General features: G+C 42.4%; 1 protein-coding gene across 1 annotated transcript in view; it reads right to left on the bottom strand.

Moving 5' to 3' along the window:
• Nucleotides 1-5,123: 5,123 nt before the first annotated feature.
• The window catches only part of VEGFD (vascular endothelial growth factor D), a 32,174-nt gene continuing 21,702 nt past the window's right edge, over nt 5,124-15,595 (bottom strand). The window contains exons 3-7 of the mRNA XM_044911704.1: nt 15,016-15,206; nt 14,060-14,208; nt 12,132-12,232; nt 6,571-6,766; nt 5,124-5,781 (exon numbers count right to left, since the gene is read on the bottom strand). Of these exons, the coding sequence (XP_044767639.1) occupies nt 5,658-5,781; nt 6,571-6,766; nt 12,132-12,232; nt 14,060-14,208; nt 15,016-15,206 (761 nt within the window). The 3' untranslated portion in view covers nt 5,124-5,657. The remainder of the gene's footprint in view (nt 5,782-6,570; nt 6,767-12,131; nt 12,233-14,059; nt 14,209-15,015; nt 15,207-15,595) is intronic.

Raw genomic sequence — 15,595 nt, 5'->3', positions numbered from 1 at the left:
TAAAAATATTTTATGGAGTGTGCCATATAAAAATTACAGTTCAGGGGTACCTGGGTGGCTCAGTCCATTAAGCGTCTGACTCTTGGTTTCGACTCACGTCTTGATCTCATGGGTCGTGCAATTGAGCCCAGCGTCTGGCTCAGCACTGGGCGGGGCCGGGGGGGGGGGGGGGGGAGTCTGCTTGAAGATTCTCTCTCTCTGCCCCTTCTCTCTCTCTCCCTCCCTCCCTCTAAAACTAAATAAATAAATATTTTTTAAAAATTACAGTTCAGTGATATAATTCAAAGAGCATTTTGATTGTAGGATTTGAAGTGTATCAGTGAGTTAACTTTAATGAGTTGAAGTTATTTAAGTCAAGTAGGAATAGATACGCTGCACTAATATTGAAGCATCAGAGAATAAAGATAATGAAGGCTCAAGGATACTTATTCAAGCTTAATAAGTTGCAGTTGGTTGCCCAGATCGCACCAACACTACCAGATGCTACAGCATTGCTTTGGTCTCCTTTTCATTTTTGCGATAGGTTTTAAGACACAGGGTGTGGGCAGAGACCCTGGAAAGTATAGTAAGCCCATTTCTTGATCCCCTGGTTTGCCAGTGCCATAGTTCTAATCACAATACCCATTTGAAATTCTAAGATCCTGATGCCAATATTCCTTCAAAAGAGTTGTGATCTTTTTTCAAAACAGAATATTTTCTACCTTTATCATCAAACATTTACTGAGTGCCGACTCTGTGGAAGGCTTTGTGGGGAATACAAGGAATATTAAACATAGTCCCTATGTTTTAAAAGTTTTTTTAAATCCTTCCTAGCTTTTATATACCTTTTGCAATAGTAAAAAGCAATCCAGTTTCCTTGAAATGTTCTTTGTGTTTTAAATACTGTAGGACAGGCTGACCTTTATAAATAATTAATAAAGGCACACTGTTGCTGAGTCTCTGTGGCGGGGGAGAGGGCTGAGAAAACTACAGGCTGTTCCAGTGAAGTGTATAGGTTCTGGCAGTCTGAAAACATTGAAATTCATTCATCATGCTCCAGTCTCTGACCTAGGCACTGAGCATTAAAGGCAAATAAATCATAAGTCTGCACATGGCTCACAATCTCATGTGGGTATGAGACTCTATTTATAGTCAGTTAAAATTTAAGGCTACTTTCTAAAAGTCAAAGCAAAGTTGTAGCATCAGGATTAAGTTATAAAACTAGGGATAATTCTAATTATAGTGTGCTGCCTAAATGTATGGAATCAAGGTATGCTTTTAGAGGATTTTCTTAGAAACTACTAAAATTAAAATAAAAGACTTACAGGCAGTGTATTCTGATTACACTTAGTAAAATATGAGGGCAGTCAGTACCAGTTGTGGTATAAAATAGCCTATAAATGGAGAAGGTATAAAATAAATGTCGATATCCCCTTCCCTTGAAATCGAGCTCTTTGTAAATTCAACTCCAAGCTCCCTTGGATAATTTTGGAGTGGGAAGGCCACATATTTGTATCGAGAGCCTCCTATCTATATACAAGACACGAGGCAGGGAAATTCTGGCACGAGCTTTACACCCAAGGAACCAAGACGGAGTTAAGGCATACCTGTGAGAAAAGGTAGGGAGTGATAAGCACTGTAAGAGAACTACAAGAAAAACACTGGGAGTTCAGAGGGAAAGAGTATTTCTAGCTGCCAGCATTCAGCGTAGAAGTAAAAGGTGCTCATGCAACTGTTGGGAGCAAGATCATTCCAAGAACAATGGGAACAAGGTAGAGAGACAGGTGCTGACTGTCCAGTGTATACTACTGTGTGGTTATGCAGGGGATGAGGGCGGGTGGGGGGGGGGGGAGGATTCAGACAGGACAACGGTGGCATTTCCAGCAAAAGTTGAAGCAAACTGGTGGAGGATCTTCCTGAGGAAAATGGACTTGATGTTGAGCCAGACTTGCAGCCGAAATAATATTTTCAATTAACATCTTGAGACGATTCACTCCCCATTATGCTTCAAAAAGAAAAAGAGATATGAGAAAATCAAAATGTTATAGCTGTGATTTAAAAAAGAACAAAGATTTCCGCGTGCCGGAAAGAGAACCAAAATGCAAAATGGTAATCCAACCAAAGCCACCACAGGTCCTGGACTCTGTATGTGGAAGCAGGGAGACATGAACAGGGTTCAGCTCTTGAAGAATGACAAAGACTAAGGGCTCTGCATGTGGCTAGAGACAGCAACCAGGCTTGTAGGAGGCGTTTACATTGGCAGGGGAGGCGTTTACATTGGCGGCTTTCAATGAACCACCTTCCAGTATTCACACTCTTATCTTATCCCCTCCGACACTGACTCCAGGCTGGGCTGTGTGACTTGCTTGGCCAATGGGTCATCAGTAAATGAGAGGCAGCAGAAGCTTCATTAGTAAGTGCTTATGCACAGAGGAATGACCTAATGGATACTGTCCTCTTGATCGCCAATGGCTATGCAGCAAAGAAGCTCAGGCAAGATACTGAATGATGAAAAGCCACCTGGAGAGAGGCCGTGGAGAATGAGAGTTCATCCTGGGCTTCCACAAAATTAATGTAATACTTCTTTATTATTTATTGATTATTATTTATTAGGTACCTACTAAATGTAAGCCACTGTTTTCACACCGAGGATTATGAGTAAATTAGACAAAGTCCAGCTCTTGTTGACCAAGTGACCAAATCCATTAAGGTCACAATTTTCACCAAACTACTACTTTCCTTGAAAGCCTTAAAATGGGGGCCTCCTGGCTGGCTCAGTCAGTAGAGTGTGTGACTCTTCATCTCCGAGTCACAAGTTCGAGCCCCACATTGGGGATAGAGTTTACGTAAAATGGATGATTTGTGTCATCTCCTTGATCAAGTATCTCAGTATTTTAATCTCATCCAACTCTGACTGTTATGCTGTCTAATCTGTTTCCAACTCTAAAGGGCCTCCTGCCACACTGCTTTCTTTAGTCACAGATTTATGATCTGTGCTGCCCTATTAATACATTCTCTAGCCTTGTGGCTTAGATAATCAGAGACATCATGCATCACTCACATTTACTGTGTTTGCTTTAAGCTCTTGAGGCTTCCCACATATTTTTATTTTGCAACAAATTGAGAATTTTCAGCCCACATTCCAAAGCTATTAGTATGACAAGTGCACATCCCTTGGTAGTTACGGAGAGTTAGAAGTGCAAAGCCAGACAGTAAATAGTTTTGTCCTAGCCCAGAATTCTCTATTATATCCCCATCTAAATGGCAGTTAGGAAGCCAGAGCCACTAACCAAAACATGGTTTGAGTTGGTTTTAGGGAAGATCCGGGAATCCAGCATAAACCAAGAAATTTGCTCACAGTCATGCTTCTCTCTTTCAGGATGATCCCTTTAATTTGTAATTTACATTGTATTTTTCAAATTGTTTTCACTTTCCATAACTCAGGTGAAGTTAGCAACTGTGAGAGCAAGGAGAGGGGATTATCACCCACATTTGGCAGGTGTGGAAGCTAAGGATCCATGGGGTTTCTCAGCCTCATAATGAGATTAGGTGGCAGAGCCTGTCCTTGGATTTAGACTCTCTTTTTACCAAAGATGAGCAAAGTGACTCCTTTGTGCAGTGTCCCTCGGGCTGCCTGTCTGCCCCAGCTCTCAGGGGAATTTGACCAACAACTACAGAGGAGGAGAGAGGGGTAGGAACTGAGTGAAGGAACACAGCTAGGAGTTGAATGCTAATGTGTTATGTACGAGCCCTTTCAGAAGGCTAGGAATCAAACAGTGAAACTAGAAGGAAGAAGGCCCTTTGGCTTGAAGGTCATAAAGCGGGGGCAAGAGGAACAGTTACAGGAGAGGAATGATTGGGCCAAAGCCAGCAAGTGACAGAAGTGATAATGGCAGCACGATGGGGACTGGTCCCAAGCCAGGTCCAGATCAGCCGTGTCCCCAGGGCAGAGACTGAGAACTAAAGCCAGGAAAGGAGCAGGGGCCCGGAGCCACAGGCCGCAGAGGACTTGGGTGAACGAGAGGAGAATTCAGGAACTGCTTAGGGACCGGGAGAGGAAGGGCAGGGATTTGGGCCAGGATCCAGCAATTCTACCATGCAGCATCAGGAGAAACAAAACTATTTTGCCATGTTTGTTGGTCATCTTCTTCCCCCTTGTTATTGTACAGCTTGGGTCACACAATTTTGATCAGGACAGTTTCCAATTGTAAGGAGGTCGCAGTGTATGGAGAGAGAAGCATTAACACAGCTATTTACAAAAGTGATGAAGTGTTATAATAGATTGTGTATCTATTGATCTTTCTATCTATTTCTGCAAGATGCTGGGGAGGGCATCCATTTTTAAGTTATTTGCTAAACAACTTGATTCTGTGCATTAACTTTTTAATTTGCTAAAAACACTTAATACTCGTAAAGCTACCTTCATTCTGCTAATGCTAACTCCCTCTGGTTTACCAAACTTTCAGTAAAGTCTATGCCATCAAAAAAGTATTTGTGGGAATATTTTGGAGAAAAAGCAAGGGAAGAGGCCCATGCTCCCTTCCTGGGTGGCCGTGGGACAGAGAGAAGAATCCCTTGGTCACGAGAAGGGAGAGGTGAACGACCAGAGAACCAGTGCACAAAGTTGGAGCTGGAGGCACCCAGAAGACGCAAGTTCTCAAAGACATCAGGGGTTATCAGTGGGCTCTCCTCCATCATGAGATGTGGGTCAAGTGAAGTCAAATTGAATCTCAAAGCAAAGACAGCTGATTCTTGGGTCACACTTGCTTAACCGTATGTATGTATGTATGTATGTATGTATGTATTGTTAAAGATGTTATATATCTATGACAGAGAGTGCGAGCATGAGGGTGGAGGGCAGAGAGAGAAGCAGACTCCCTGCTGAGCAGGGAGCCCGATGTGGGGCTCGATCCCAGGACCCTGGGATCATGACCTGAGCCGAAGGCAGACGCTTAACCTCATTTAGAATCTTAAACTTTCTGAGAGCTACTCCCTGGGCTTTCCCAAACTGACATCAAGTTTTGTTGTGCCCATATCTCTCCCCATCCCTCCCCCTTCTCAAGTCCTTTCTCTCTTTAAAACATGTTTTTGTCCTTTGGCATAAAATTTAGAGTGATACCATATTAAATAACACAAAATTCCATGGCCGGAATAATTATGTTTATTTTCTTTAAATACACTTAAATATGAAACAATAGACAGTAGTTCAGTAAACTCGAAACTACAAGCTGGACAGTAATCAGAAAATCAGGGCTGATCCTACAAATCGAAATCTGCATAATAAAGAGTCAGAATGATTCACAAGAGAGTTGCATTAGCAAAGGACTTGGAGACTATAAAATTGCCTCATGGGCTTGGAGTAATCAATCATATGGCCCCTCTGATTCTAGGATGATCAGACCCTTCTCATTCACCGAAAAAAAAAAAAAAAGCGTTTACACAGGTCCCCTCCTCTCCATTCTCGGTGTGCAGGGGCATCTCAGTTGGAAGACATCTGTCAGTGAACCAGGGAATCCTCAGCTGGTGTGCAATGGAAGAGTGATCTGGAGTCACTGTGGGACTATGGGTAAAACGGATTTTTTTCTAGTACCTGGGGAAAAAAAAAAAGTGACAGCAACTTGGCAAAGCAGCATGCTGTTTAAAATGTCAGGGATGGGGAACTTAGGAACAAATTTGAGTCAAGGATTTTCTTGACCGTGGAGCCCACAGGCAGCCTTCTTCTTTAGAAAGCGGCAATGCTTTGCACATGCTGGTTTTCCATTTGCACATGTTCTGGTGTGAAAGGGACATCTGTCCTCACAGCTGTTGCAAAAGAAAATAAACATGACAATTCAGAATAAAGGACTACATTCAAAGGAATAACTCTGTTCTGATTTGATTACGTTTATCCAAGTGAATTTTCCAGATATGTACTGAAAATGTCAATATAAAATCCTGAATGGTTATTCCACATGGATGCAAAATCTATGAAAGCCCAAACGGTAACCTGTAAGGGTTCTATTAATCAATAAATTTCTTGCTATATAAATCCAGTGCCAGCCCCTTCCTCAAAGAAAAAACAAACATAGTTAGGTGGACATATATTGAGAGAGATCGAACCAAAGAGTCTGCTGATCTGAAACTCACCCCCCAAATAATTGTTTAAATCTCATCAATTAACTTTCTGCTGAAGATCCATACCCAACAATAGCAGGCAGGATTTTCTTTTTTTTTTTAAGATTGATTTATTTATTTGAGAGGAGGAGAGGGAGAGAGAAAGAGAGAGTCTCAAGCAGACTCCCCAGTGAGCGCAGAGCCTGACACGGGGCTCGATCCCAGGACCCCGAGATCAGGACCTGAGCTGAAACCAAGAGTCAGCCGCTTAACCAACTAAGCCACCCAGGCGCCCCAGGATTGTCTTGTTTTCACACTTAATCATCACTTTATATACTCTCACTTCATCCTCAGTTGCCAAACCTCTGTTTTACTATCCAAAAAAAGGGGCTTGGGCACTGCAAACAATGCTTTAAGAAGGAATCTCACCAAATCGGAAGGGCATTCACATTCAATGTCAGTGGGTCAAATGAAGATAAAAGTGAAAATGCCTTTGACCTGCAGGTTTCTGCGTGAAATATCTTGTGCTTCTGGCAGCAGCTCTCCAGGGTCTCTCTGCACTCCATACAACTGCAGTTTTCTGGGTGCTGGATGAGATCTCTGGGACACAGCGTCTTACAGACACACTCACAACGATCTTCGTCAAACTTCATGTGCGGCCCGCAGAGAGCCAGTTCCTGGAGATGAGAGTGGTCTAAACGGAAACAGAGAAGGGTTGCTCAAACGGCTGCCGCACAGATAACGTGGCATCAAAGCTGTTGTATACATTCCATTATTCTAAAAATAACTGGGATTCTCCTAATCTCCTTTCCTGTAGATTCTTGCTCCCTCATCTTTTCACGCGGTGAAGGAGGTTCACCTCTGATTTCATAATACAAACACTGAATTCATGTGTTCTCTTAAGTTGGTGAGAAAGAGGCTATAAGCTGAATATTTTCGATAGCATTTTTAAAGAGATTTTTTGGTTGGTGACTTGTTACAAAATGCAAACTTTCACAACCAAGTATTAGGAATAAAACATAGGCTAGCTAAGAATTATGAGTCTGGTCCTTCCTAGTTTTTAGATGAAGATTAAAAGGAGGGAGGAACAGAGGTATTGGCATGATAGAAATACACCTCAGACCTTCCAGGCTGTGGATAGAAACAGTGACATATTTCCTCACCACAGATCACAACGCTGTTATAAAAGATACAACAATGATGATAAACTTTGATTCCACAGACATCTGTTGGAAGAATACATTCAGCTGAGAGGAGGGTCTGAGAGGTTTTTGACACACCGAGTTGACAGCTATTTCTTCTAGAAAGTGTACACAACAATTGGGTAACTACTGCTCCATGTCCAATTCTGATCATCAAGTTGACATTCAGTGCAGGAAATGGAAGAGATAGAAACTTGGGAAGAACTTGACTGTGACACTTGAGCATTCTTGAAGGTTCTGGAGGCCAGTACGTGGTGAGTTTCTTCCCCAAACCCACTTCTCTCCAAAATGGTGCCATCACTCCTGACTCTACTGCCATATTGGGTCTCATCACTTTGTCTACCTGGTTCTGCCATCCTGAATTTGTTCTATCATTTCTATCAACACTGCCACCCCCTCAATTCAGTCAGTACCCTTATATTTTTTGTGTAGATGGCTGTCACAGATCTTGCCATCACAAATTTTATCCCTTCAATCCATTTTCCACAATATTATTAAATGCAAATCTAATCGCATTGCTCTACTGCTTTAAGTTCCTTAAAAGTTTCCCAATAAAAGACTATCTTCCCACCAGGACATATGAGACCCTCCATGAACTAGAGCTTACTAACTTCCCAGGCTCCTCTCTCTCCCTCTCCCCCGCCCCCCCCTTCATATATATCCTATGTTCCATCCATAGCAAATTATACTACTTTTTGTTCCCCTGATATGCCAGGGTCTCTCAGCTCCATGCTTTTGGCCTTGCCCTTCTCCCTGCCCGTCAGGTACCTCCCCAGGTAGCTTTCCCAACTTCTACAAGTTTAGCTAAGTGCCCTTACCCTGTGCGTATTTCCATCCTGTCCTTTCTTGCACTGTTTACATTTGTCTATTTCCTCTATGAATTAAAAATGCTGAAGGTTATGGGAATCGGAGCTCATCATTCTGACATAAAATAGGCACATGATAAATGTTGAGTTCATCTGCTGTAATAAAAGGGTCCTGAAACAGGCTCATGTATGAAGACTCTGAAGAATCCCAGCCATCGTTCCAAGACATTGAGTTAAACCATATGTTCTTGTCAGTATCTGACCACTGATAGTATATCAAAATGGCAATCTCATGTTGTCTAATCTCATAGTTTTAACCGCTCTGTGGTTGATGATATTCAAGGAACCATGTGGAAAAGGTGTTGGAAGGCTAGATCTGGGGAGATTCTTGGAATTGCGTGAAGAGGAAAAAGGTGAGCTTTGTAAGCTATACGCCAATGAGGCAAATGCCACTTTTGGGCAAGTTGAGAATAGGTTGTTCCCATTGGATATTCTTTTCTGCCTTGTCAAAGATTAATTGACCATATAATTGTGGGTTCATTTCTGGGTTTTCTATTCTGTTCCATTGATCTATGTGTCTATTTTTGTGCCAGGACCATACTGTTTTGATGACTATAGCTTAATAATATAACTTCAAGGCTGGAATTGTCCATTGATTGATAAATGGATGAAGAAGAAGTGGTATATATGTATACAGTGGAATATTATTCAGCCACAAAAAAGAATGAAACCTTGCCATGTGCAACGACATGGATGGAGCTAGAGAGTATAAAGCTAAGTGAACTAAGTCAGAGAAAGACAAATACCTTATGATTTCACTCTTATGTGGAACGTAAGAAACAAAACAAACAAGCAAAGAGGAAAAAAAGAGGGAGAGAGATAAACCAAGAAACAGACTCTTAACTCTAGAGAACAAACTAATGGTTACCCGAGGGGAGGTGGGTAAGGAGATGGGGGAAATAGGTGATGGGGATTAAGGAGGGCACGCGCTGTGATGAGCACCAGGTGATGTGGAATTCAAAAGAATTGCTGAATCACTGTATTGTGCACCTGAAACTACTCTAACAGTGTATGTTAACCATATTGGAATTAAAATAAAAACTAAAAACAAAACAAAACAAAACAGATTGTTAAAGGATAGTTAAGTAGCTCTTAATAGATTAGCATGATTCACTGGGTGGCGGTAGAGATTCATTCAGACCACCTCAGGTACTACCAGTGCCCTTCGATGCTTTAGGGAAACAGTCCCCTAGGTGTTTGTTGAGCTGCAGCAAGGTAGCTGGCAGAGGCTGGTTTGAATCCCTATAGGCATTAATTAAAAGTAACAGAGGGTGCCTGGGTGGCTCAGTTGGTTAAGCGTCCGCCTTCGGCTCAGGTCATGATCCTGGAGTCCCGGGATTGAGCCCCACATCGGGCTCCCTGCTCGGCAGGGAGTCTGCTTCTCCCTCTGACCCTCCTCCCTCTCATGCTCTCTGTCTCTCATTCTCTCTGTCTCAAATAAATAAATAAAATCTTTAAAAAAAAAAAAAAAGTAACAGAGACTGGGGCACCTGGCTGGCTCAGGTGGTAGAGCTTGTGACTCTTGATCTCAGGGTCACGAGTTTGAGCCCCACTTTGGTGTAGAGATTACTTAAAAAAAAAAAAACAAAAAAAAACAACAAGTACCAGAGACTGGGGTAGGAGAACTGAGTGAAGCAGCAACTAGCTAAGGGTGATACCCTGAAGTATTACATATTGATTTCAATCCTAGGGAGGTTGATGATGGAATGCCATGAGTTCTGTTCCCAGCCTTGTTTCATTCATCATTTTTCTCAATAAGCTCATGGACTTCTTCCAAATAAATTCTTGAAGTTGTGGCTATCTGGAAGAATTTAAAAGAGAAAATGAGGACTCCCCAACTCTTCTTTTTTCTCTTTTGGTATTGTTTGTTGTAACACTTTAAAGCTATGATCTGAATCCAATGAGATGAAATTAAACTGGTCTTGGATTCACTAACCCACATGTGCTCGCTCATTCAGGGAAGAGAAGACATTGTGGATGGAGAAAAGGCAGTTGGCGTAACAGCCACATATGTGAAAAGGGTATTTAGTGAACAGTAAACTCAGTATATGTCATCAGTTTGATGAGGCCACTGGAGGAGTGACCGTGATCTAGCTACCCCATGCTCTCACTTCCATCACTGCTACAACTTCCCCCAAAGTCCCCTGCCGCCTTTCCTGCCCTGGGCCAACACATCCTCTTCTACCTTGTCACTGGTTGATTGTGTTAAAATTCAAATTGGTGCTACCATGGGGTGCCTGGGTGGCTCAGTCCGTTAAGTGTCTGACTCTTGGTTTCAGCTCATGGTTCGTGATCTCATGGGTCATGAGCTAGAGCCCCCGTTGGGCTCCGTGTTCAGCGGGACGTCTGCTTGAAGATTCTCTCCCCCTGCCCCTCCCCCAACTCATGTGCATGCTCTTTCTCTCTCTCTAAAATAAATAAATAAATCGTTAAAAAAAAATTCTAATTGGTGCTCTCACTCTCCGGCTTGAGCCAGTTGAGGGGTTTCCCTTTGCCCTAAGCATCACATCCAATCTCTGGGACAAGGTGCCCAAGGTCCCCTGTGAACCTCTCCAGCTTCCTCTCACATCTACCCAGCCCTCTCCCATTATGTTCGCACCATGCTGAACTTTTTTTTAGCACGCTGACATGCTACCTTCTCGCACTTCCAGTCCTGAGCGCTTATGTTTCCCCTGCTCGGAGCTCTTCTCTCCTTTCCTCAGCACACACGTGCACCAGCTGAGTCCCTCCGCAGGATATCTCCTTTATTAACTGTATATTGATCTCATGTTGAAATGATTCTATTTTGATATGTTAGATTAAATAAAAATACATAAAAATTAAATTTACTTGTTCTTTTGACCTTCTTAATGTGAGTACTACAAAATGTAAGTTACATACATGACTCTCACTGTCGTTCCATTGAACAGTCCGGTTCTGGAGAGAGAGACTGAGGTTCAATATAGCTTACTAACTAAAAAGAGTGTGCCCAGGGTAACTGGGCTGCCTTGGTAGGTGGCAGGCTCCTCCATGACTGAGGTATATTCTAGCAGAGGATAATCTGAACACTTGGAGGGAAGGATGTAGATGACATTCAAAACCTGCATGAGCTTTCATGAAAGCATTTAGAAGGAAACTGAGAGACAGAAGTCTAGAAAATAGAATGTTATTTACAGTTTCTAGGACAGTATTGCGTAGAGTTTAGTCCTTACAGGGTCTTGCTTGTAGATCATAGTTTAAAACAAGCAAGGTTCAAAGTGCACGACTCCTTGTGATTTTTTTCAGTGGAATCCTGTCATGTTCTCTGGGAAATAAATTTTAACATTGCATTCATTTTCAGCCAAAGAGTCATCACCAAACATCACAGCATTACGACTTCCGAGCAGTGATGACATTTGGTTCCCAACTCCTCTTAGCCCAATAGCTAGCCATGTTTTGCTTTTACTTTGCCCTAGTTTCAGAAAAAGTTTTCTCCTACTCCCCCTTTTTTTCTCAAATAATTGGCCTGTTTTCACATGCCACCGTTGAAAGAAACCAACAAGTCTAAAATTACTTTATGTTCCTGTGAGACTTTTATACAAATAAATTAAGTAAAATGTGGTTGACTAGTGTTTAGCTCTGGAGTGGCTTTCATGAAAGGCTACCAGTGCCTTTCAAATCCAATGCTGTGGGATGCTCTAATCACTGGGCTTTTCTTTAAGATTAAAACGCAGAGTCATGCATTGGTAGACTTACTGTATAATGAGAACACAGAGGGCTCTGGAACCTGACTGCTTCTATCACCCTTAGCTGTGTAATCTGGAGAAAATGACGAGACATCTTGGTGTGTCCATTTTGTCATTGTAAAAGAAAGGGATAATAATAGTACATTACAGATTGTTGTGAGGATTAAATGAGTTAATACATCTAAAAGGCTTACAACATTGCCGTGTCATAGTAAGCGCTCAATAGATGTTAGTTACAATTGTTACTTTTATTATTACTATTATTATTTCCTTACTGTTATCATTACCTTCCATTCCAACAAGTGGATTCTCCTCCTGTAAAACACATTTACATTTGTCGCCATCCCACAGCATGTCAATAGGACAGAGTTTCTTAGAATGGGAACAGCTAGGAAAAGAAAACAATAAACCAGATTTAAAATCTTTCAAGGGCAATCATACCTTTGGGGCATTTTTTAAAAAAATGTTGAATACATTTCTGAGTGGAGAATAGTTAAGATTTTTAAGGAGCTTAATCCATATTTATGAACTGTATGTTATTAGATAGTAATTCTGTAAGCACAAATATTCTATTAGGAAACTAAACTGTAATTTTGGACATTTATAATCTTTTTAAGAAGATTGCTGTTAAAATGGTGCAGATTAGCTGTCGACAGAGCTTATTTACCAAAAGTAAACATTGTCTTGACATAGCTCTTAAGCACTACCTTCTTTAAAATGGAGATAAGGGGCGACTGGGTGGCATAGTCGGTTGAGCATCCGACTCTGGATTTCGGGTCAGGTCGTGATCTCAGGGTCATGAGATCGAGCCCCGTGTCAGGCTCCATGCTGGACGTGGAACCTGCCGAAAATTCTCTTTCTCCTTCGCCCTGGCCCGCACACATGCGCTCTCTTTCTCTCTCAAATAAATAAATAAATCTTTAAAAATAAAATAAAATGGAGGAAAGAACACTGGCAAGGACAGCAGGAACAACCTGAGGATAAACGTTCTTTTTATAGGAGCTTTCTTTTTTGCTTGAGAGCAATAGGAGTGTTTACTTGGCTCGGTAATAACTAACATAAGTACCAGCTCACTCCACTTGCCACCCACCCAATACTTTTACGGCTCTACTTCTGCAAGATCTAAGTATCTAACTTAGTTACTTTAGGTTTTCGTTCACTGGCATTTGCCCTTTGTTTCTCTTTATGGAATTCTTTTTTTTCCCCCCCAAATCAGTGATTCTTACCTTTGATTTCAGGACACCAGGGCGTCATAATTTTTCTCATAAAGAACCACAGACTACTCTCAGGAAATTTCAATGTCAAATTAATTTTAAGCCATTTTAATTTAAAATAAGACTTTTCCATTTGGTACTCTTAAGAGGAAAGTCAGAAAAGTCACCAAACTCAGATGCAGATAGTTTTACCACTCTCAGGGACTTTGGGAACCTCCCCCCTCCCCCAGTTTTGGGAGTTAAAAGGATAAAGAGCTGGAAATGAGTTTCATGTAATGCTTGTTCTGGAATAGGGACATGTGCCAAAGTTGAGGCTGGAGTAGAGTTATACAACCACACTGGACTATGCATATTAAGAACAAAGGTTTCGGGGCATCTGGGTGGCTCAGTCAGTTAAGCATGACTCTTGTTTTAGGCTCAGGTCATGATCTCAGGGTCGTGAGATCAAGCCCCGCGTGTGGCTCCATGCTCAGCGCGGAGTCTGCTTGAGTTTCTCGCTCCCTCTCCCTCTGCTCCTCCCCCCAACCATGCTCACTCTCTCTTTAAAATAAATAAATAAATCTTAAAAAAAAGAAGAACAATGGTGTCTAGGGGTGCCTGGGTAGCCCAGTTGGTTAAACATCTGACTCGTGATTTCGGCTCAGGTCACAATCTCAGGTGGTGAGATCAAGCCCCGCGTCAGGCTCTGCACTGGGCATGGGCATGCAGCCCACTTAAGATTCGCTCTCTCCTTCTCCCTCTGCCCCTCCGACCCCTACCCCGCCCCCTGGTTTCATACGCACACACCCACTCTCTCTCCTAAATAAATAAATAAATAAATAAATAAATAAAATAATTTAAAAATAGAACAAAGGTGTCTATAAGTAGATGGGTAAGTTCATAACCACTGAGCTTTTTGGTCCTACTGCAATATACATCTAACACCTAATTAATGAAGTATTCTCCACGTACAACTTTAGCAAACGCAAGAACAAGCATAGCTGAATACAAGAAGTACTTACTGATCTTCTTCTGGGATCTGGATGGATCTTCTGATAATGGAGTATGAGTGGCGGGGAGCCGTTGGCAAGCACTTACAACCTGTATGGTTGGCAACTTTAACAGGCACTAATTCAGGTACTGAAGTCAAAGGCACTGATATCTCAAAGAGCTAGAAGACAGAAAGAACCATAACACATATATATTGTTAGATAATAACTTCTATAGTCTGCATTTTTGCCTTTGTCCTTTATGGTAGTGACTTTAGCAAAGCTGTCCATTAACAACAGAACTAATAAGGATAACGGCTGGCATGATGGAAAGGATGCTGGGCTGGGAGTCAGGAGACCGGGGGCTTACGCAACTTTACCAAATATTTAAGCTTGACCAAATCTCTTAACTTTTTGGTGTCACTGGTACCCCTGTAAAAGGCACTGTTGGTCCCTGCTCCTATTTGAAATGTGAGTGTAAATTATACGGACTAAATGAAATTATAGCTATGAAGTTTCTTTGAGACCATGGTGAATAGATTATTGCGTCCTTTCTTTCCTTTTCAGTCCTTTGGACTTGGCTATGTGACTTGCTTTGGCCAGCAGGATGTTAGCAGACATGACACAACTACAAACTTGAACTGTGTGTGCTTTGTGGGCTCACTTTCTCCTGCGTATGCTGTAGCCATGAGAAGAGCATGATTTGGCAGGTGTGCTGGCCGAAGAGATGGGAGACACAAGGAACAGATCTGCACTTAACCTGTAGCTTGGAGTCAAGCCCAAGTGAGCCCACTCGAAACTAACTGACCCTTGAATATATGGGTAAGAATAAGTCATTATTGTTTGAAACCACGAAGTTTTAGAGTGTGTATTACACAGTAATACCTGACTGATACAAAGCCCATGCGGGGCAATAAGCCTAGCTGTAGCTGTCAACACGCTTGTCCTCGGGCCTTCGGAGCGGGGCACAGTGGCGGATGCCCTCCTACCTGCTTGGAAACGTAGGAGGTGCTGGTGTTCATACAGACGAGGCTCTCTTCATTGCAGCAGCCACCGCACCGGAACACGTTCACACAGGGTGGCTTGAAGAAGGTGTCGGTGCTCCTCCCCAGCTCGCTAGCCACCTCCACGCACGTCTCTCGGGGGCTGCACTGGGTCCGCTGCCATTCCTCATCTATCACTGCAGAGAGGAAGCTCATGGGGGCCAGCCCCGGAAATGGCCCTGACAGGCCAGCACGCACCAGGGTGGTGCTGAACACGGTCATGTTCACATGTCCAGTGCCGGTTATCTTACGAGATGGATAACTTGTCAATCCCTTAGCCAAAGATTGTTTTCAGAAAAATTAAACCCCAAATCTGTGCCCCTTCCCATGTATACAGTACCTTCTCTGGTAAAGAACACCATCTCCCTATAAAACAACATTGGGTACATCTGGATGAGCTGGATAATAAGGGGGTAAATGGAAGCATGTAAAGAAATAACATGTAAGTGTCATTTGTTAAGCAATTTAAGGACACAGCTGGATAGCCTTTCTTCTACCTGAAGTCAGGTGTGGGTAGGTCTTCACA

This window comes from Neomonachus schauinslandi, chromosome X (genome assembly GCF_002201575.2).
Source record: "Neomonachus schauinslandi chromosome X, ASM220157v2, whole genome shotgun sequence".
Classification (NCBI taxonomy): Eukaryota; Metazoa; Chordata; class Mammalia; order Carnivora; family Phocidae; genus Neomonachus; species Neomonachus schauinslandi.
Note: the sequence above shows the minus strand (reverse complement) of the source record. Positions and strands in the feature narration are given on the sequence as shown.